General features: G+C 29.9%; 1 protein-coding gene across 1 annotated transcript in view; it reads left to right on the top strand.

The window, feature by feature from the left end:
* Abcd3 (ATP binding cassette subfamily D member Pmp70) overlaps nt 1-22,022 on the top strand; it is an 87,368-nt gene that overhangs the window by 34,607 nt on the left and 30,739 nt on the right. The window contains exons 9-16 of the mRNA XM_035350314.2: nt 1,547-1,670; nt 1,785-1,841; nt 9,132-9,184; nt 9,700-9,789; nt 13,062-13,131; nt 14,174-14,243; nt 14,328-14,416; nt 20,829-21,018. Coding sequence (XP_035206205.1) covers nt 1,547-1,670; nt 1,785-1,841; nt 9,132-9,184; nt 9,700-9,789; nt 13,062-13,131; nt 14,174-14,243; nt 14,328-14,416; nt 20,829-21,018 — 743 coding nt within the window. The remainder of the gene's footprint in view (nt 1-1,546; nt 1,671-1,784; nt 1,842-9,131; nt 9,185-9,699; nt 9,790-13,061; nt 13,132-14,173; nt 14,244-14,327; nt 14,417-20,828; nt 21,019-22,022) is intronic.

The raw sequence follows: 22,022 nt of genomic DNA, 5'->3' as shown, positions 1-22,022 counted from the left end.
GTTACAAGAAGCCATTTCTAGAAACTCTGTTTTAATATTTAGCACATCAGTGGATTGCAATAATAAACTAGGAAGGTTGAGTTGTGATATTATAGAATGAGCTTTTTCAAAATTAAAAATTGCAAAAAGTAGATTAAGGAGCATTATAAAGCGAGCTAATTTGGAGTCAGAGCATAGAGAAGGATATTTTGACTAAAGCAAAAAATTAAAGATATAAAATGGAGGAAATATTTTGCCCATGTGCCTGGAATTAAAAAATATTTAAATGGCTAATTATGACTCAACGATTGTTTTGTTTATATAATTATTTATTATTTGTAGTTTATTTGCATATATATATATGAATGAAGTGTTACTTTTCTGCTAAGGTATATTTTTATTTTATGAAATTATTTTTTATGATGATGACAATAATAACTTGTATGTATATATATAACTTGTTTCATATGGGGCCTTAGGGCTGGCATATTTTATCCTACCGATTTCTTTGGCCAGTCTGCCACTATTCACATTGAGGTACCTTTTATGAACATTTGGATTCTAGATTGAAATAGAATAACCAGTGTAAATTTACCATGGTTATGTAAAAACGCCAATACTTTGAAATTTGTAAATAAGAAAGCCTTAAAATATAGTCTATGTTTAATAGAGGAAAGAATTTTTATAGTATGCCTGGGCTTACAAGATGGAAGTGTGTTCTTCACTCCATTTAAAAGGACTTTCAACAACATTTTGAATATTAATATGAAAGTCGATGAATAAATTTATGAAAAAAAAAGGACCCTTCATTTCCATTAATGTCATGATGATACATAGACAAAACAAATATCAATACCCATCTCTAACTGACTTGACTTCTGAGTTTGTTTATCAGTTTTTCTGTACTCTTAATGCTGCTGAAGAGATGCAGACAGGAAAGAGAATCAGAACAAAAAAGGTACCTTAGGGATGAAATCCCATTCTACATGACCCTCTCGAATGCTCGAACAAGTTTTAATTAAAAAATTGTGCATTCACATATACAGTGTCTAGAATAACAAACTTCAAATTGGTCTGCAAAAGAACAATTACCAGCCAGCCAAACCGTATTATTCATTCTACTGTCATCTGTAAAACAAACTGTATGACAACACTTTTCTGCATTCTTTTCATAATGACAAATTTATAGGCTCTAAAGCAGCTGGGTGAGGTATGCCATAAAAGAATTTCTGTTTATACAAGTACTGTTTTAAATATAAAAATCAGAACAATAATTGCATTTTTTGTGTTTCAGCATGGGGACAGGGTGCAGCAGGGACCCATAAACATGACAGTTTGGCAGTTTCTGATTGAATTGCTATAACCTGAGATTGTTGATTAATAACAGAATCTGATATATATTGTTTGAAATAATTATTTGTTAATATTCAACTAATAAGTAGCATAATTTTTTATCTTAATTGAAATATGCATTTTTATATATTACTTATTATTTAATACCGTGCCTGAAATATGTATTTTATATTATAAAATTAATGTATGTACCATTTATTTTCTTTCTTTTAAGTGGAATAATATACTACAAAATGAGTAATATTGATAATCGGATAGCTAATCCTGATCAGCTTCTTACTCAAGATGTGGATAAATTTTGTGGTTCAGTAACAGATTTGTATTCGAACATAAGCAAAGTGAGTAATTTTCATCTTCTTTTGTTTCCAATACAACATATTGAAATTAGTGTGAAATTTTTGAAAATTAAAATTTTTAAGAAAATATTCTAATTTTTTTGGTATATTTTTTAGCCTTTGCTAGATATTATAATATTTGTACAACGCCTTGCAGCTGATGTAGGAATTGAGGTATGTTATTAAAATCTTTTCTTTATTTAATTTGTTTCCATATTCTTTTATTATGTGTTTCTATGTATTTTATAAAATTGACAAAGTAAAATATTTTTGTTGATTTTAATAACATCTTTGAAAATAGTACTTTAGATAGAGGCTTTCAGATATTTATTTTTATAAGTGAACTACAAAGTACTGCACCAAAAAGTATTATTATTTATGAATTATTCATGAATACTTTGTTTAAAAAATCATTTATGCTTTAATTCATGCTTAAATTTCAGTTAAGGCAAGCAGTATTGGTTATTCAGTTCACTTACCAACTGAAAGCATAAACACAGATTTAACAAAAATGGCAAAAAGAAAATTATTCAGCTCAACAGTGTTTACTTGAATGCAAGATAAGCAAAAAGAATTCAAGCTCTTTTTTCTTCCTATATATACGTATAATATTTGAGCTAATTATTCCATAAACCAGGGTTTCTTAAACTGTGGGTCGTGACACCCAAGGAGGTCGCGGGACCTGCAGCAGGGGGTCGGCAAAAATTGTAGCAGTTTTAATATTTCTTTAACGTATTATAATAATTTTAGTTACTAAATATTTTTACACAATGTATCTGAAAATAGATAAAGATAAGACAATACAGACAAAGAAAAAAACAAAAATGTTTCGGTGCATTCTTTTTAGAATATAAAAAGTTCATTTTCCTTGCTTTGCCCGTGACGCTGTCATTTCGTCTGTTACTTATTTAAAATTTTCATGTTGTCTTAAAATTAGAAATTAAAGTTAATGACCTAAAACTGTAATAGTATATTACAGTGCAAGTGAAAAAATTGACAGTTTCACTCACGCTTGTGTCAGATTTGCGCAATATTTATGGGGTCCCACAAATTTTTTGTAAATATTATGGGGTCCTGGGGGTTGCGAAAAAATCTCAGTGATAAAAAGGGGTCGCGACTGAAAAAAGTTAAAAAAACCCTGCCATAAACTAATTATTGCTGCTAGCATTTCAACATTTCAAAAATAATTTTGTATTTATTTTATTTACATAAAGTTACAAAAAAAATTAAAGTCGTACAAAAGTTATTCATTAGCCCAAGCTCTATATTCAGTATTTGTGTGAAGTAGTCGAGTTGTGTGCTTCAGTATGGTTTTAAATTCAGAATCAGGCTGCAAAAACATGCAAAAATAATAGCATTAATAACAAAAGCATTGCATATAATCATAATTTTTATTGCATTTTAAAGAAGTTATGCAATTTTATTATGCAGAAAATTTTTATGCAGTTTTTTACTCATTGAACGAGCTTTTGTGTATTATTATGAAAAGTAAAACAAATTGACATTTTAAAGAAAATTATTATGAATTTATTTAATTTATGCATAAAAAATATACTCTTTTTTTTTCCCTGGTCTTTTATATGCATGTATGTATATCATATTTTCTGAAAATGCTTTTATTTCATTACTTTAATTCTGAATGATTAAATTTTGAGAAAGAGCCTTTTTCATTTTTAACATACATTTCCTTCCAGTAAATTAATTTGCGTAATTTTCTGTCTGTGAAGTGTTCTGTATTTCCACTGAAGAATTTTTCTTTATTTTCAGTTTCTTCTTGTCATAGAATAAAATTATTATTTTGCCCCTACAACATTTTTTTAAGCAAAAATGTTACTTTTATTCCAAGCACTTCCTAATGCCAGTCCTATCCATCTTAAGAAGTTATGGTTTAGATTGTCAATCATGTTGTTTATTAAAACTTGGTCAACTGCTGCTGATAAAGTGGTATTTTCTCTTTTATGATTGGTTTGTTCTATGTGTCTACTGGTACAAAACTGAGATTTTGCAGCTAGGAAATTATAACTCTTTTATGTCATAAAACTATTTCTACACCCTCTTAAATCTATACAACTTGCCACATTTGTCCCTGCTGGATTATACAGACCTCAGTGTGAACAGCCCTTAGGAGAGGATTTGCGTCTTAAAGTTTTAACAAACCTGATGGTCCATCTCGAAGCAACTATATGCTAAGGAAATGGATATGATGAACATCTTCTGCAGTCTAGCTAGCCATGTGTAGTCCAATGTGTATTTTAATACTAATATATTTCTGTATATTTTCTACATCAAACATAAGCCATTTCCGCGATGCCAAATCTTTTGTGCCTCTCTGTATGTTAACTGTCAGTATTGTGATTGCTGCACCAAGTATTCTATATTACCCCTAGAAGTGTATTTCATACCATATTGCTACAGGAGCCGATATACTACCTAATTTATGTTGAATTCACTGAATTTTGTATCAGACTGTAGACTGTTGGTAACAGACTGCCAAAGAAAGTCAAACACTTCTAATTTTAGGATAAATGCAGAAATTTAAATTCATCTTTGGACATAAAATAAAGTTTTAACAGCTTAAATGTCTGTTCTGTAACGTACTATGGGGAAAAATTTATTTCTGGTGTTTTTTATCAAAATTTGATAATTGTGTAATACATGTAGCTAAATAAGAATCTGATGCCATCGCGTATAAATCTCATGAGTGATAAAATGAGATTTTTATGCTGATGTTAAACATACAAAGATAATAAGGAATAATTTTAAAATTAAACTTTTGTTGCAATGCAAGAAAATATATAGATGTCGCATATATGCTTGCAAATTGGCATAATATCTTGCTTGCAAATTGATTCTTGCTTAAGTATTGCTGCTGATGCCAGATTATGCAGAAGAAAAAAGAAAGAAATTTTATCATTTCAATTCTAGAAGATATAATTAAAGATTGTGATTTCTTGTAGAAGAAATGCACACTTCACAAAATCTTTTCATACTTTTATAGTTTCAATTAAATCCTGTGGAATCAAATGACATTTTTGTAAAAGGGCGGGTTTAAACTTCTGAAGGTTTCAACAAGGAGCTGGCATGCCATAACTCATTGGCATCATTCCCTGATATGTTGAATAGAATTGAAATTAGATTAGTATAGTGGCCAGTCTAATCAAATAACATTCCCACTTTAGAACTGCTCAGTCATCATGGCAGCTTAATGAGGTTGAATATTGTCAAAATCTGGCACAAAAATTCTGTCTGAAACACTCTTATAATTAGGGATGCGGAATCTCATCTTTGTGCAAGTTACAGAACCTCTGTCATATTTATGCAGTTAGATGGAGTCATTTCTCATATCTATCCAGACAAATAAACTGTCACCATGGATATTATCTTCCATTAATATGCAGTGGAAGATTGCATGTTCCATGCTCTCATGCTCAAAATCACCATGTAGACTGAATCTGAATTCACATATGACCATTATTTGAACTTTATCATCTTCAATGGTAGTGGCAATGAAGTTAAAATCATCTTAAAATCATCTTCTAGAAGTTGCACTAAACAGAATGTAGTGCTCTTGTAGACCATGCTGATGAAACCTTTGGTAAGAAGTAAGTTTATTTATTTGGATATCAGTGACTCAGAGAGTTCTCATGCTAACTTTCTAGTAGTTATGTAATGGTTTCTTCATACCAGCAGTGGAAAATAATGATCTTTAAATAGTGCAGTTACTCTTAGACAGGAATGACCAGCAAGACAGCTCTCTCCTGTTAAAAAGTGGTTTTAGATTCTTGAGGTTGTGTTTTGAGAAATATTCAGCTCTTAGGAGATGCTGAATTGTGTTTGATCTGCCTGTAGTCCACTGACCATTCATGGATTATGACATTAATGATTAACATGTATCATTTTCAAATTTATAGCTTGATATTTAATTAAGATATGTGTGGGATACTGAGCATTTTCCATTTCATGATTTGTTCACATTTTTCTTATTTGCACAGTCTGCATGAAAATACCTGCATTGCATGGAAATATCTGGTTTTTGTGTTCAGTAGTGTATAATTACCATAAATAATTATACTGTAGAATTATTATTAGTTTTTACATAATTATCACAATTTTTACAACTTAACCATTAATTTTGAATAGCAAAATATACATATAATGAACTTAAACATTTCTTACATAGCTTAACATTGTAAAATTTATTCTTCGTATTAATTATTTTCCTTTCTGTGGGATTTTTAATTTCTTTTTTTCTACTTTTTTTAATATATTTCATTACATAAGTTTTGAAAAAATCTGATAAAACTGTATCTACATTTTAAAAATTCATACTAATTATCTGCTTAAATGAATACTTCTAAGAATTAAGACTCAACGATATTTACAAAATGCTTATATTTTCAATTTCTGAAAGCATTTAAAATATGCCATAGCTGCCAACTTTCCAGTATTTTCATCACATCTTCTGATGTCCTGGTTTTTAATTTTTAATTAATGAAAATGTCTTCCAGCAATAAATGAAATTTGAATTAGACAAATTTCATTCACCAGCTCTAATGATTTTCAGAATAATTTTTATTATTAAACTTTATTTCATCTGAACTGTAGTTTTTCTAATTACATTTTACTGATATTTGTCTTATTAAATTTTATTTTTTCTGTGTTATTAATCTACTGTAAATATTTGTATATCTTTATATGAAGATTCAAGCAATGTTTAATCACTTAATATTTGTATTTAGTTTTGTCTGCTCTGATATATGATACATTATTAAGTTTATCTGCATAAATACTATGTACATTAATTATTAATCTTATTTTCATCATATTTAAAAGCATGTTCCTAAACAAAAGCTTTCCTTCAGTACGGATTTTCTCAGTACAAATGTATAAGAAAATTTGAAAAGGAAATTACCCCAAAAACATAAAATTTAGAATATCTGTTTAAATGCTAATATATTTTACATCAGAATTGTATTACAAATAGTTGAATATCACAAATCGTGCATTATAACTGAATATATATTATCAGTTTGGAGTTCTTCCTAGTTTCTTTGCAAAAACCAGGAGGTTTTTAAGATTTCAAGGTTGGCAGCTTTGATATGCATATTAAAGGTAATTTTAACTCTAATTATAAGCTGCTTGAAAATACACACTTAGACCAAAAAAAAAAAAAAAAGGTACTTTTCCGTTTCGCCGGCGCAAATCTCGCCAAGCAGACTTTGTTGGCTACAACATACAGTATACACATAAAAAATGTTAATTCTAAGAATTTTTTTTTTATTGTGAAGGCATAAACATTTTAATATGGTTTAAAATTTTGTAAAAAGCCAATAAATAAAGACAATAAATTTGTAAAAAGACATTAATTTAAGAATTTACTATGATTTCATAGTTCAAAATCCTGATTCGCCGGTTCGTATCACGTGACCCCAAGTGATCTCATCTCACGTAAACTACGCTACTAAAATTTAATTCGCTCAGTAATTATCTACATTAATTTTAAGTTAAATCTTAATTTGGAATACAAGTTTAAATGCAAGAATTATTTCAATTCGTACAAATAGCTTACTCAGTAATTATCTACATTAATTTTAAGTTAAATCTTAATTTGGAATACAAGTTTAAATGCAAGAATTATTTCAATTCGTACAAATAGCTTACTCAGAAATTATGTAAAACCGCAGTGCTTTACTTCGCTAGTCATTAGAATTGATGAATTTAACACTTGATTTCGCCTTCGGATGAGCGGTGTAATTGCGTTCTAATTGACTTAATTACCGTGAATTGTCTTAGGGGATAAAATTTAAATATCGTATAAAAATTCTATATTATTGTATGCCAGTATTGAAAGAAACAATCTGATAAGAAATGGCTTCAACTTGTTTTGAAACTGAGGCGTAAAAGGTTACCAGCGAAGATATTCCGTCTGGCATCAGTTAAACCATTATTGGCGACTTTATCGTTTGCGCCGGCAAAACGGAAAAGTACCAAAAGAAAAAAAAAAAAAAAGAAACCAACGCACCAAGAAGGAGTTATCCAAATGGACGAAAATCGGTAGAAGTGATGTACATGTACAGAAAAACAAATGATTAGTACTAAAATGCAAATACTGTAGGTGAAATATATACTGTACATAAATGAATATATACATAAATGAATATATCAAAAATAGTTTTTCAGCATTGATTTTGTCCTCTTTAATGTTAGCCAATTTAATATTGTCTTTGTTTCTCAAAAGCATAGACATTATCCACTTGGCATACAGTATACAGTATGCAATAAATAGCTGAGTCCTGGATAAGCATGCCATTTTCATACTTTTCAACCATCGCTTTTTTTCACTTCCTGGTGAACCTAACAGTTTTCTTCATTGTTTGACTCTCCTCATTTATCTTCCTAAAAATCAATATTAATAAATTAAAAAAAAAAAAAAAAAAACTTGAAGGTTCAGAGTTATGCTGTGTGTTGTTTATAGTAGCAACATGGACTGATACTCATGTTCCATTGTATCTAAAGAGGTGAACAAGAGTAGTCTGCACAGTTATGATTCATCAAACTCAAGTTGTATTCCAAACAAATATCATAAACCAAGCACATGTTTCCACATACAAACGAGACATATACCAAGGTGGACATACTTCAAAGCAAATGTATAAGAAGATTCAACTGTATATTGTTGCAATCAATTAAATGTTTAGAAATGTGCTAATCCAAAGATTAAGCCAAAATTAGATTTTATAATAGCATCCCCTTAATGTATATAGTGTAAATTATTCATTTTCCATAAAATAGCAAAATGCAGAAATGGGCCTCATTCTCTCTCTCTCTCTCTTTTTTAATAGTGGTTTATTAATATTATATTATAAAAATATCTGCCGTACTCAGGATAGAAAATGTCATCATTCAATGATTGTTCTTTGATAACAGTTATTGCATTTTATGTTTCTTCAGGTAGCAGAAAACAAAGACATATTGCCTATTTAATAGTTAAGAAATAAGAGTAGGTAATTATGGAAATATTTATGTGAGACAGAAAGAATGGAGGCTCTAAAGATCACTCAGTTTCTCTAAAATCATTCATAATCATAACTCAGCAAAAAACATTCTATGTTTCTTTTCGTTTCAAAATCATTATTAAGAATTCAATTAAAAATAAAATTTTAAAAAAATCTTGTTACTTAAAAATAGGCATATGAATATTTTAAAGCAAAGATGTATGATTCTCATTCATGACTATTTCTATGATTTATGAATTTATCTGGTAACTGAGTTACATGAAATAGTATTTCTTCATAAAAATTTTGTGATTGTGTTTGTGGTGATGGTGATGTGTTTCAGAAAAATAATATAGGGTTTTGGTATGCATACATCTTAATATTTTTTTTAATTTTAGATAATTTACAGCTAAAAATTTAAAAAATGGATTAAAAAGTCATTCACTGCATTTTGCATTTTTTATTTCAGGGGCCATCATTGATGATGACATATTTATTATTTGCTGGTCTTCTTTTAACTAGGTTTGTCTATTAAAATATTAATTCATGAGATAAATATATTAAAAAGTGTCAAATTCTATATGTTCAGATTGTTTTACATCAAAGATATTTAACACATAGAAACAAAGTACTTTTTCATGCTTCTATTGTTTTATTTAAATCAGTAATCTTTTTGGCCTCTGTGCATTCCTTTCACTACTGCTAGACAAAAAAAAAAAAAAAAAAAAAAAAAAAAAAAAAAATCCCCCCTTTCAAAACTCTATGCCTATGCATTTTTTAAAATTTAGATTTTTTAATTTTTTAATGTTTCAGAAATTAAATGAGAAGTATAGAAAATGCTGATAAATATCAAAATTTGAATAAAATTACTTTTTAATGTTGATAAACTAAAACTAAATATTAAATAGGTAAATAAAAGGCTGACTGCATTTCTGCATTGAAAACCCCTGTTTAAGATTTTCTCAAAAGTATTTTTTATTTCGTTTACCTTTTTTATTAGTTTTTCTCTAACCAAATTTTCCATGATTTATTTTTAGGTTACGGAGACCAACTGGTAAAATGACAATGACTGAACAAAAATTGGAAGGTGAATTGCGATATGTTAATTCTCGGTTAATAACTAACAGGTATGATTGAAATTTTAACAAATAATGCATTCTTTTCAAATTGAGAACATTTAAAAGTTGTTTATTGTGGTGTTATTATAGTACCCATTTTTAAATGTGAATCAACTGCAGATTTATCTTTTTTATACTATTGAAAAATATAATTTTTATGTGAAATAGTTATTACTTTGCAGTACAGAACATTGAATTTTATTTTCTAAATGTTCATTTTTTAATATTTTATGCTTGAATTTGGCTTGAAAGTTTTTTTTTTTTTTTTTTTTTTTTTTACCTTTTTCAAGTGATAAGAAATATTACTTCTGTTTGTGCATTTTATTTCAAACTACAATTTTTATGCATTTTTTATTTGTGTTTAACTTCTGAGTTTTGTGAATTTTCATTATGCACTTGCCAAATTATGTGGACCATTGGCTAAATATGGGTGAATATGTATGAGAATTTCAAACTTGATTTAAAATTATATATGTAAATTTTGCATTTTTATGTAAGGTATATTTATTTGATGTAGACCTCAATTCAGGTTAATACTAAAAGAAAGAAATTACCGTAATGAAATATTTTGCAGAGAATTGGTAATCCGAAATCTCAAAATTATGTCATGTATCAATCATTGTTGATCAATGCTATTTTAGGTTATTCATAATCATAAATGTTTAAAAATAAAATTCTAGGAAATTCTTATTAGTTTAAATAATATTAATATAATTCGTATTAGTTTAAATAATAAAAGATATTTTTGTATGTAAGCTTTGTGTTATTAATTTTCTTAACACAACTGGAGAGATATTAATAACATGATTGAAAAGAATTTGCATAATTATGTGATCTAAGCTAAAATTAATTAATTAAATTTAAGAATAGAATATCATATATTTGCATTAGTTTGGGCCAACTGTTTTTGAATAGTACATTTTTAAAAGAATTCAGTGTTAAGATTTATTCCATTAATATTACTTTTTAATATATTTATGATAAAATATACTTCAAAACTTATATTTTTGTTAAATCATTTATGGGAAAAACTGTACACCTGCTATTACCAAAACATGTTATGATTTTGCCGCAGGATTTGTATAAACAACACTTGGTGACTTTCCTTCTGTCATTTTAAACTCATAGTGGCGATCTCTCCACAGAATGGGAGAGATTTGTTTAAAATGTAGTGCAAGTATTTTTTTTATAATATCTTGAAATGTTTCATGACTCCCGTTTTGGCTGGTGTTTTCGTTAAATCTTTCAATATAGTAGGAATTTTAATTCATATAATCAGTTTGTGAACATTAATATTTGTGGCAGTCTTGACCAGTCAGTTGTTCATTCCAGGAAACAGCTTTAAATATCAACACAGCAGAGCAGGCCAAAGCACACTTTCATCATTAAATGGTATGCTTGGCTTCTAGTTGACAGACTGTGATTTGACCTAAATTTATCATGACAGCAATTTGCATTTCCACCCATCTGGAGGAAATGACAAAGAATTGCCTCATGTGTCACTGTGCTGTCCCTCACAATTCAACAGAGAGCCTGACTGAGCATGCAGGTGAAAGCATCAGCTACATTAATGCACAGGGCTAGGCAACATGGACAAACATTGGCATGGTCATGATGACTAACTGTGTACTGTGTTATTGAATTACAGATATTGCCAGGTGACTGTGGTTCTCTTAGTGACCATTTAGGCACTTGTACCAGGAAAAAGTTTTTCTTCCCAATGTCATTAACTACCTTCAAAGATTCCATCTTATTCTTCCTAACAGATGGTACCACAAGAGAGCAACAGAAGTAAAGAGCAAATGATAAGGGACAAAGACGAAATAAGAAAAAGTGCATTATCAAATTATCTCCAAAATAGAGATTTCAAAGCATACCATTTTTGCTGAATATATTAAATAAGAATTTATTTTTTAATAATGAAATATGGAAAATATTTATTTCAGGAATTTACTGATTCAGTCTTGTTAATTTAGATTAAAAAAATCTTAAATTATATTATATATATATATGATAAAAACAAAGTCAGAAGTAACCGAAGAGCAAGAATTTCAATAGTGTAGGCATGTTGATCCATAATGAATAGGAAATTGGAGATGAATGCAGATTTAAATCTTCATTTTTTATTTTAGCAAACATGTTGTGGCGACAATCAAGTTGGCACATTAATTATGCCTATTCCAAGAGATTTTACATTTTAGATAAAATTGCAATAAGAAGAAAGAGCAGACAGACTGCACAGCAGCTAGACCAAAGCGGGGAAACCAAGTGCGTAATGTTCAGAATGAAATCTCAAGTTAGATTGAGTTAGTTTTGGTTCTCAAAGCATTTTGATTGGACAGTTAATATTGCTGCAAAATTACTATTGGCTGGTTGAGTTTTAGTTCCGTTTACATCATCAGAATTATGTAAGAGTCATATGACATAGATTTTTCTCAAAATGACACACTGCAAATAGATGTTGCTATTTTTAGAATTGAGAAGGGAAATTTACGTTGCTAATTTAATCCTTTACATATTCTTTATTTTTCTTACATATCCCCCCTCCCCCTTCAAGAAGAAAAAGGCGTAGCAACAGAGAAGCCTCTTTAAAGAAAAAGCATTAAAGCACTAGCAAATGAAAAAAAAAAAAAAAAAAAAAAAAAAAAAACATAAATCATAAAATTTTGATCCTGTAAATTATAATTTATAAATATACATGTCCTGTGCATTGGATTTTCAGTGGAAATGCCATCGCAGTGTCTGCAATAACCGACCACCTCTTCAAACGTCCATGTGTCACGGAAATTCATAATAGATTTCAAGTATTCAAGTATCAAGTTCAATAAAATGTGTCTGCTTATCTGCAAGTCCAAAAGTGCTAACATCAGTGAAAACAAAGTGTAAAGCCATCTCTTAAATGTTTAGAAGAAAAAAAAAGTGTTTTAAATCATCAAAGTGTGCCTGTTCTTCACAGAAGTGTTATCATCTAAATTGTGGCTATGACTGTGAAAGCGAATTAGTTAATGAATACCTTCATGTTATAATCTTCAGCTGGCATTTGATTAGACAGTTAATATTGCTGTAAAATTAATATTGGCTGGTTGAGTTTTAGTTCCATTTACATCATCAGAATTATGTAAGAGTCATATGACATAGATTTTCCTCGAAATGATGCAGTGCAAATAGATGTTGCTATTTTTAGAATTGAAAAAAGAAATTTAAGTTACTAATTTAATCTTTTACATAATCTTTATTTTTCTTACATATATATACATATATACATATATTTTGCTTTGTAGTGAAGAAATAGCCTTCTACCAAGGTCATGGAAGGGAGAAAGTTACTATGCTGCATGCTTTCCAGAGGCTGGTAATTTTAACATTATTTATTTGTATAATTTTCTTCCAATTATCTATCTGTATAGTGTATCCTTTAGTTGTCCAGATAAAAACTTTTATTTAGTATGTTTTAATGCAACTTATTTGAGATTTTTTAAATTTTTATGTATGTCAAATGTAAAATATTTAATGCTACTTAATAAATTGCATAAAGTTAATTTTATTCTCAAACTTATTAATCATTATGTTAATTAATTCATGTTTAGTAATAATGCGTACTACTATTTTAGTTTTATGATAGTATTACAAAAGTGAAATTCAGGCATAGATAATATTTTTAATTAAATTTATTCAGTTCCCATTTGCTCACAGGTCCTTAATTTTTTTCATTTATGGTCCTTAAAAGTGTGCAGAAATGTGTACGAACCCTGATTTAGTCTTATGCGATTGAGAGCTGAACTACAGACATCTTTGAGCTTTGAAAAGAACTCACAAAATGGTGCAAAAGATGCTTGTATATTTCTCAGAAATATGAACAGTCAGTGCCATCTGTTAACCCAGATCTGGATAAACAATTAACCATTAGAGAAAAGCCAGAACAAAATTATGAATGGGTTAAGAGCGGGTTGTAAAGTTAAATAGACAGAAAAAATGCATCCCTCCAGAAATTGTGGGTTGTGCACATTTTGCTACTTCTACATTGGCCGTGAAAATTGCGGGATGCGCAGCGAGAGGCTTAAAAATATTTTTCAGTTAATTAAAATTGTAAAGTTCAATGTTATTTGCAGATTGTATATCTCCTAATGCAATTTAATTTTTTTAATGTTTGAACAGTAAATATTTAACATATTTTATGTGTAAAGCATTCTTAAATTATAATAAAATATATTTAATGCAATGAAGATTGTTAACTGTTGTATTTAATAGTTAAATACAACAATAAGCAGATTGCATATCCAGGATTGATGTGTTAAAATTATTATTTTTATTTTTTGTTTTGTGTGTATTCTGTATGTGTAAGAATAATTAAAAATTCCAAGTGCATAAATAAATTTAAATATTTCATTTTTTAGGTAAGCCATTTGAGAATGTCTCAGCATTTTAACTTTGCTATGGGATACATAGATAATATTATAGCAAGATGTAAGCCATCTCTTATTTACTGTATCCATAAATTCTTATTTTCTATTTTTTAATTTTTATTTAATTCTGTCCCTCTTGTTTAAGATTGGGCTACTGTTGTTGGTTATCTGCTTATCAGTCGGCCATTTATTGGAACGAAAAAGGATGGCTTATCTCACAGTGAACGTTTAGAGGTAGGAAAATATATTAATTTCTCCTCATAAATTCATTTTTCTTTTTAGTAGCTTATAATAGTTTGAAAAAAAAAATTTAAAGCAGAACTTGATTTTGGTTTTGATATTTACTATTTTAGTTACATGTTGGAAATAGAATAAACATTTTTTAATGTAAAATTTTGTAATAGATTTTGTAATAATTCTTAAAAAATTAAGAATGAAATGAAAATAGTCATTTGTTTGTTAAGTTTTTTTTTAGATGTTTTATATTCAGTGAACCAATTTTTATCTTAACTGGAATTCTGTGATGTAAAAACACCTCCTATAATAATTAAATATTGTATTTTTATTCAAGAATTGTATTTGATGAAAAGAGCAGTTTCTAATGGCATATATTTTTTTGATGAATTAAAAATTTTTTTAAACGTATTTCTTTTACTTTTGTCATTTCAAATATATTTCCTTTTCTGAGTATTTTGAATGCAAACACACATACAATGGAAAAGGAAAAGAAAGTACCGTAGTTTCCGGAAGAAAGGTCGCATCATCGTAAATGCTGCACTCGAGAAAAATGGCGGGAAAAAAATTAAAATTACACAGAAACATCGCATCTGCGTAAACGCCACAATAGATTTAATTGCGCGTGACATCTTCGTGGGCCGTATAGATGCAAAATTTCAACCTATGTCTTGATATATGACATATAAGTTAAGAAAAATGCGTGAAATGAAATCATAACTCAAAATTAAATTAAAGGTAAGAAATGTTGAAAATATATTTACGTTCACGAATATACTTATATATACCCACTAAAGAAGTCCATATTTGTAATACTCAGACTATATTATAAAAAATGTTGCAACAACAAACTATTAAATTTGGATTACAAAAGGAAATTTTAAATTTTATTTACAAAAGGAATTACAGCAAACTATACATCATACGAAGCCATCAAAATCTGATTCTTTACTTTCTGAATTAAAAAGATTTAGTAAATCCTGATCTAAGTCCAAGTCTTCCAGATTGTCACATTCATCCTCTTGGTTTACAGTCTCTTTATTTAAAGGTATAATTTCAGCTTCTTTGAATCCTGCTATTATTGACGATGTTTTTACCGATTTCCACGCATTTCCTACCCACTTTGCAACTTCTTCATAAGATGCTCTACGCATTTTGCCACTTTTGGTATATGTATGCAATCCTTCACTCATCTAACACTCCCACCGCTTTTGGACTTCAGCTTTGAAAGATTTATTACCTGACAAATCTAATGGTTGTAAGATTTTTGTCAAACCACCAGGAATTATTGCTACGGTCGTAGACAATTTTTGACATCTGGTTTTCACTGACTCAAGTAAATGAGCATGCATGGAATCCATTATCGATAACCCTTTTGGTTGGAAAAAAGATCCCTTACGATTACTGCCAAACTTTTTGTAGCCACTCATGCATGATTGTTTCGCACATCTAGCCGTTCTCGTTTGCACAAAAAATTACGTCATTAGGAAAATCTCCCTTCGGAATAGTTTTCCGTTTAAAAATGATCATTGGCTTTAGCTTGTCACCATTTGTGGCACAAGCTAACACACATGTAAATGACATTCTTTCATGCCCCGCACAGATACAGTTTTTGCACAAGTTTCATCAACAGTTCTGTTTGCAGGAGAATCGAAAGCTAACAGCGTTTCATCCATATTTATTATCTGTGACCGAAGAAGTTTTCTTTTGTCAATAATATCTGTCACATATTTTAGAAAAGATGTCTTTTTATCCCGCCAGTCCATTGGTAATTGTTGCCCGACTGTTGTTTTAGCATGCACAGAAATATTTTTCCTTTTCATAAATCTGCTACACCAACAAGGCCCTCCTTTGAAATCATTTATGTTCATTTGCTTTGCTATAAATTTTGCTTGTAAGCGAATTTTTACAGTCGAAATTGCCATTCCTTTTTTTCGTTGCTCCTTTATCCAGTTTGCAAGGTCCTCCTCTAGATTCGGCCACCTTACACTACCACTTCTTTTGGCTCGTTTCTGTTGTGGTATATTTTTAAGTTCTTTTTTTTCAGTTCTCCAGCGTCGAATACATCTTTCGTCCACTTCAAACTCTCGAGCTGCTGCTCTATTTCCAATTTGTTCAGCACGTGAAATTACATTAATCTTAAAACCAACAGTATAGCTTCTGTGCCGTTTAGGTGCCATTTAAAAAAATTTTCCGCTCTTAAAAACTATCCAACAAGTACTTGTACCCAAACTATCCAACAAGTACTTGTACTTAAAGTTAAAAACTGTCCAACAAGTTAAGTTAAAAACTATCCAACAAGTACTTGTACCCAAACTGATGGGATCTGTGTCTGGCAGAATGCCAAGAAAAATCAATTCATGCTGTAGGGGAAATACTTGCGAGGCAGGTGGAGTCGTGTCCCCCTTTGAAAAAAATTGCAGAAAAGGCAGGGGTGGAGAGAGGATGGTTCCTGGAAGATTCATCGAATGGCAGAGGAGAGAGACTATTCAAAATGATGAGAATGCTGATTTCAAAGGGGAAAGAATGTTATCATTCTGAGATCCCGTTTAGGGTGAATAAGGCATGTAGGTCCGTTCAAGGGAAAGAATGTAGACAAAATAAGGTTCGCAAAAAGCAACTGAGTGGTTTTTTGTGTTGGAACAACTGAGTGGTCTATGTACAATGACAATGCCATCCAAACTATGTACAATGACAAAGTTATTCAAACTATGCACAATGACCATCAAAGGAAATATTTTATTTTTAGTGCACCTAAACATCGCATGGGTAGAAACGCCACACTCGCTGAAAATTTAAGTTTTAAACATGTAAATGCCGCAGCGTTTCTTCCGGAAATTACAGTAATGAAAATTATCAGTATTGTTTCAGCATAAATAAAAACAAATTATGTTACATTATTAGAACTGAGAGTTACAAATGTATTTTGTTGTTGGAATTGTAAATGTATTAAAATATATAACTAGATATATATAATTGTATGTAAGATATAAAATATGAAAGAAAACTACTAAATTTAATTTAGCAATAGTTCTTTTAATTCCTAATTTTAATTTGGGTACATCCCCTTCCTGAATCCAAATTCCTCACATATGAAAACTAATCTGCATTATGTAAGCTTGTTAAACCTGTAATGCAGTTATCTCTAGTCCAGTCACTGCTCAAGATTTAAACAAAGAAATCAAATCTGTAAATACCCCTTTGCTGAAATGCACAGTTACTTTGCTCTTTCCTCTCACTCTGCTTGAACGTGTTATTTATCTCTCTACGTTATCCTTTGTTTAAAGATGTGATGATTTGTGTATAATGATGGACTGCTTGTTGCAGCGATGCTGATGTGTAAACAAGCATATATGTCCATGGAATTAGTTAATAAGGAATAAAATTGTGTCTTGTTATCTATGCCATGTCTGAAACTTTTTTCTTCTGCGTTATCTGTACTATCTTCAGATCTTCAAGTGACACAGAATTATCTTTTAAACACACACATACATGCATATATATATGTGTAAGAAAAATAAAGAATATGTAAAAGATTAAATTAGTTGTATAAATTAATTTCCATTCTCTATTCTAAAAATAGTAACCTCTATTTGCACTGCATCATTTCAAGACTAATCTATGTCATATGATTCTTACATAATTCTGATGATGTAAATGGAACTAAAACTCAAACAGGCAGTAGTAATTTACAGCAGTATTGATTATCCAATCAAAATGCATTGAGAACCAAAACTAAACTTGGTCTAAATTAAGGTTTCACCCTAAAAATAACACACTTGCTTACTACGCTTTGGCCTAGCTTCACTGCAGAATGTCTCCTCCTTCTTTCGTACTGCAAATTTATCTAAAATGTAAATTTTTTGGAATAGGCACAATTAATGTGCCAACCACAACATGTTTACTGAAATAAAAGTGGAATTAAATATACCTTGACTGCCAAATTTCTTATTCATTGGGGATCAGTGTTTCAGCATTCTACGACATCAAAATTCTAGCTGTTCATTATAGATTCAACGGCCTGTGTTCTACTACAGAATGTGTGTGTGTGCAGAGCCGGGACAAGGGTGAGGCAAGTGAGTTGCCTCGGGTGAATCACTAAAAGGGGCACCAAATTGGCTAATTTGGCTAATTTGGTGCCCCTTTTAGTGAATAACAAGGCTACCGAATTCGATAATTACTTTAGTTAGGTTTTAAAATTTGTCAGTTATTATTAAGGGAAATAAACTTCAAAACTTAATTAATAAAACAATAGAAAGAATTGCAAGAAAACCTGGAAATTAATGTAAAGTGCATTTTGATGTTATTTCTTATTTATCAAAAAAGAATTTTTTAACATTTTCATTTGAAAGTTATAAATAATTGGCTATATTATTTTTATGAATTTATAAAGCTATGATTAAAAAGTAAGAATTATTGTATAATTATAAGAATTATAATATTTTGTTTTAATACATTTACTTTTGTTTAATACAAATATAGCTATTTTGATATGTATATTAGGGGCACACATTCACCTTTTTGCCTCAGGGGAAAAAATATCTTGGCACGGCTCGGTGTGTGTGTAGGGCTTTCATTCTTATAATTATCTAAGACAAAAAAATATGCAAATCAAAATTATAATTTAAAAAGCCTTTTAATTGCTCATTTTTAATTTGGGGATTTCTTCTCTGTATTCTCATAGTAATAACTTTCCTGACTGCACCTTTTCTAGATTAATCTATGTCATAGAGTTTGCATAAAGCTGATGACGTAGCGTATTCGAAACTTGAACTCAAAATTTTGAGAATTGAAACTTTTCTAACCTAAACTCGAATCTTCTTCTTGGTAAGCTTCCATGTTGGATAAATGAACACTTTTAGCTTGAACTTCTGTGCTGCTTGGACGCTATCTCTTCCTAATGTAACAGTATAAAAAATGTAAATGTTCTGAAAATAGGCATGATTAAAGTGATAAGTAAATTGTGGCCACAAATGTCAATTTAAATAAAAATGAAATTAAAACCAGCTCAACTGCCAAGTTCCCTCCTCAATATACCTCTTACATTCTAAGCCAGTGGTGGTTAATCTTTTTGGGGCCGTGTGCCATCCATTTAAGATATTAAATTAGAATTATTTATACGTTACCTTAAAATGCTTAGATCTGAAAACTGGAATCTATTTAACAATAAAAGTATTAAAATTCATTGGCAGTCTGCAATAAATTTGAATTCGTTTAGCAAACATTAGCTGCTTCAACTTTAGCATATTTTTTGCCATGTAACAAGTAATATGATTGGGCCAAACAATTGAAACGTCTTAAATTGAGTCAATAAATATGTATATTATTTCTATGGCAATACATGAAAATTTTATATCTAGGCCTAGGCCCTATGCCAGTGGCATTATGCGATAAGTAAGTAAGTGAAACATGCAAGAACAGACTAAAACGCTTATTTAAATTACATAGTATCATTTTATTGTGATTATTGATTAAGGAAGTAATTAATATTTTAGTCCTGTGCCAGCTGATGAGGCTCTGCATGCTGAATGTGGCATGCATGCGATAGGTTCGCCATTACTGTTCTAAGCTATTGAGTATTTATGCCGTCAGTATTTCTGCATTTCCACGGTCAATTTGTTGCAGCTTACTCCAAGTCTTTCAGTGTTCCTACATAAGTACTTCTAAAATTTCTTTATATTACATGTGTATACGTATATGTATGTGTGTGTGTGTGTTGTGTGCAAGATGTAAATATGAAAGAAAATTACCAACTTTAATTTAGAAATAGTCCTTTTAATTTATCATTTTAATTAGGCTACTTCCTTTTTGTCCTAATGAATCTACAAAATGTTATCTCAGAATTAATCTGTCATGCCATTGTATATAATACGTAGTATTGTAAATATTTTTTACAAACAAAGAACCAACCCTATATCATTGCTGTTAAATGCACACATACTTTCCCACTTCCTGCTTGCTCTGCTAATTTGTGTCATTCGCTGTTTTTGTTCATTGTCAAAAGATGTAAATAGCCATACAAAATTATGCAGTGTGTATAGCATCCATAATGGTGATATTAGTAAAGAATACTTTTCATAAGACTCTGTTATCAAGAAATAACATTATGAATTGAATCTACAGCCATATCTGAAAGTTTTTATTCTCCATCATGCATCTGTGACATTACCATCTTGCCAAGTTTATATACGGATTTATCATTCTATTGATACATAGTAAAAAATCATCAAGTTATTTACACAATTTATTACTTATATGTCCTATTTAATGATTAAGCATCTGAACAAAACATAGAAAATTTAAAGATCCAAGTCTGACCTTCATTCTGTGTGATGTGGATATATATTTTTGCAAGTTATTTAGTTTTCATCCCTCTTTCTAAATTATTAAATTTTTAATAATACATTTTTAGAGCTATTACAAAAGTGGGCGGATGTTTGTGAAGCTGGCTGAGGCTATTGGACGTTTAGTTCTTGCTGGGCGAGAACTGACGAGGCTTGCTGGTTTTACAGCTCGCATCTCACAACTCATTAAAGTTCTTAAAGATTTGAATTCTGGGTCTTATGTAAGAACCATGGTAGGCGAAAGCTCAAAAAGTGTTCGTAAGTTGTAGTAGATTATTTTTGTTTTGTTATGACCCTCATTGCTTCACTTATATGTTTTTGACATGCTGTTTATATATATGTATATTTGTATATTCGTATATATATTCTATATATTCACTTTATGCTTTTGAAATATTAATTATTAGTAATTATTTTTGTCTATATTTATGGTAATTATTCTGCTGTTTAGAGGTAAAATTTAAATGGAATAATAGATAATTGTGAGCCTTCCATTAATATTTTGTATGAATCAGAGAATACAGCAAGCAATGACTGATTAATCATAACTTATTGAATCTTATCTATGATTGTTGCAAATTGCTTTGATGATGAATTTTTAGTTCAAGAGTTCTTAGAAATTTATGCGTGCCCCCCGTGGAAATTTTCTTTAATGATTTTTAAGTGTATTGAAGCTGCTTCTATTTTATTTTGAGCTCTTAGCAATCAGGGAATTGTACCTAAGGCTTTTAAAATTTTTTTATAGGTTGAAATGTTAAGTCTGTCATCTGAGCTTTGTTCTTTAAGAAAGTTTATATGTTTAGAAGGCTGTAGTATACTAAAAATATCTTATATATTCATTATTCCTTCATATTCAGATCATTATTCATTGCCACAATGTTGTTCAAATTGCAGTCAGGCTCCCCTAACCACACTGAACATCTGGACGGCAACCAGATGGAATCATTGAAGATGTCCATTTGGCAATGCTTCTGTGAATAAATGCACAACTAGGTATTTGTTTCAGAAATTCAGATTGAGAGGACTGAATCTTTGTAATGAACATCACATTGAGAAACCACATGTGTTAGATGATGAGGTCGTAATGGCAAACATGCATTCAAATTTGTTGGGAACTTGATGGATGCTGCCAGGCTTTTAAGGAAACAGTGAGTCTTCTTCAACTGCACTATATGGAGAAGTTGAGCAAGTGTCACTTTTCAGCAGCCAACAAGAAATAGCAAGTGACATCCTGTTTGTTGTTGCTGTCTCGCCCATGCAAT

The sequence above is a fragment of the Stegodyphus dumicola genome, chromosome 2 (assembly GCF_044657685.1).
Source record: "Stegodyphus dumicola isolate Sdum_Otavi_A_Nest chromosome 2, ASM4465768v1".
NCBI lineage: Eukaryota > Metazoa > Arthropoda > Arachnida > Araneae > Eresidae > Stegodyphus > Stegodyphus dumicola.
Note: the sequence above shows the minus strand (reverse complement) of the source record. Positions and strands in the feature narration are given on the sequence as shown.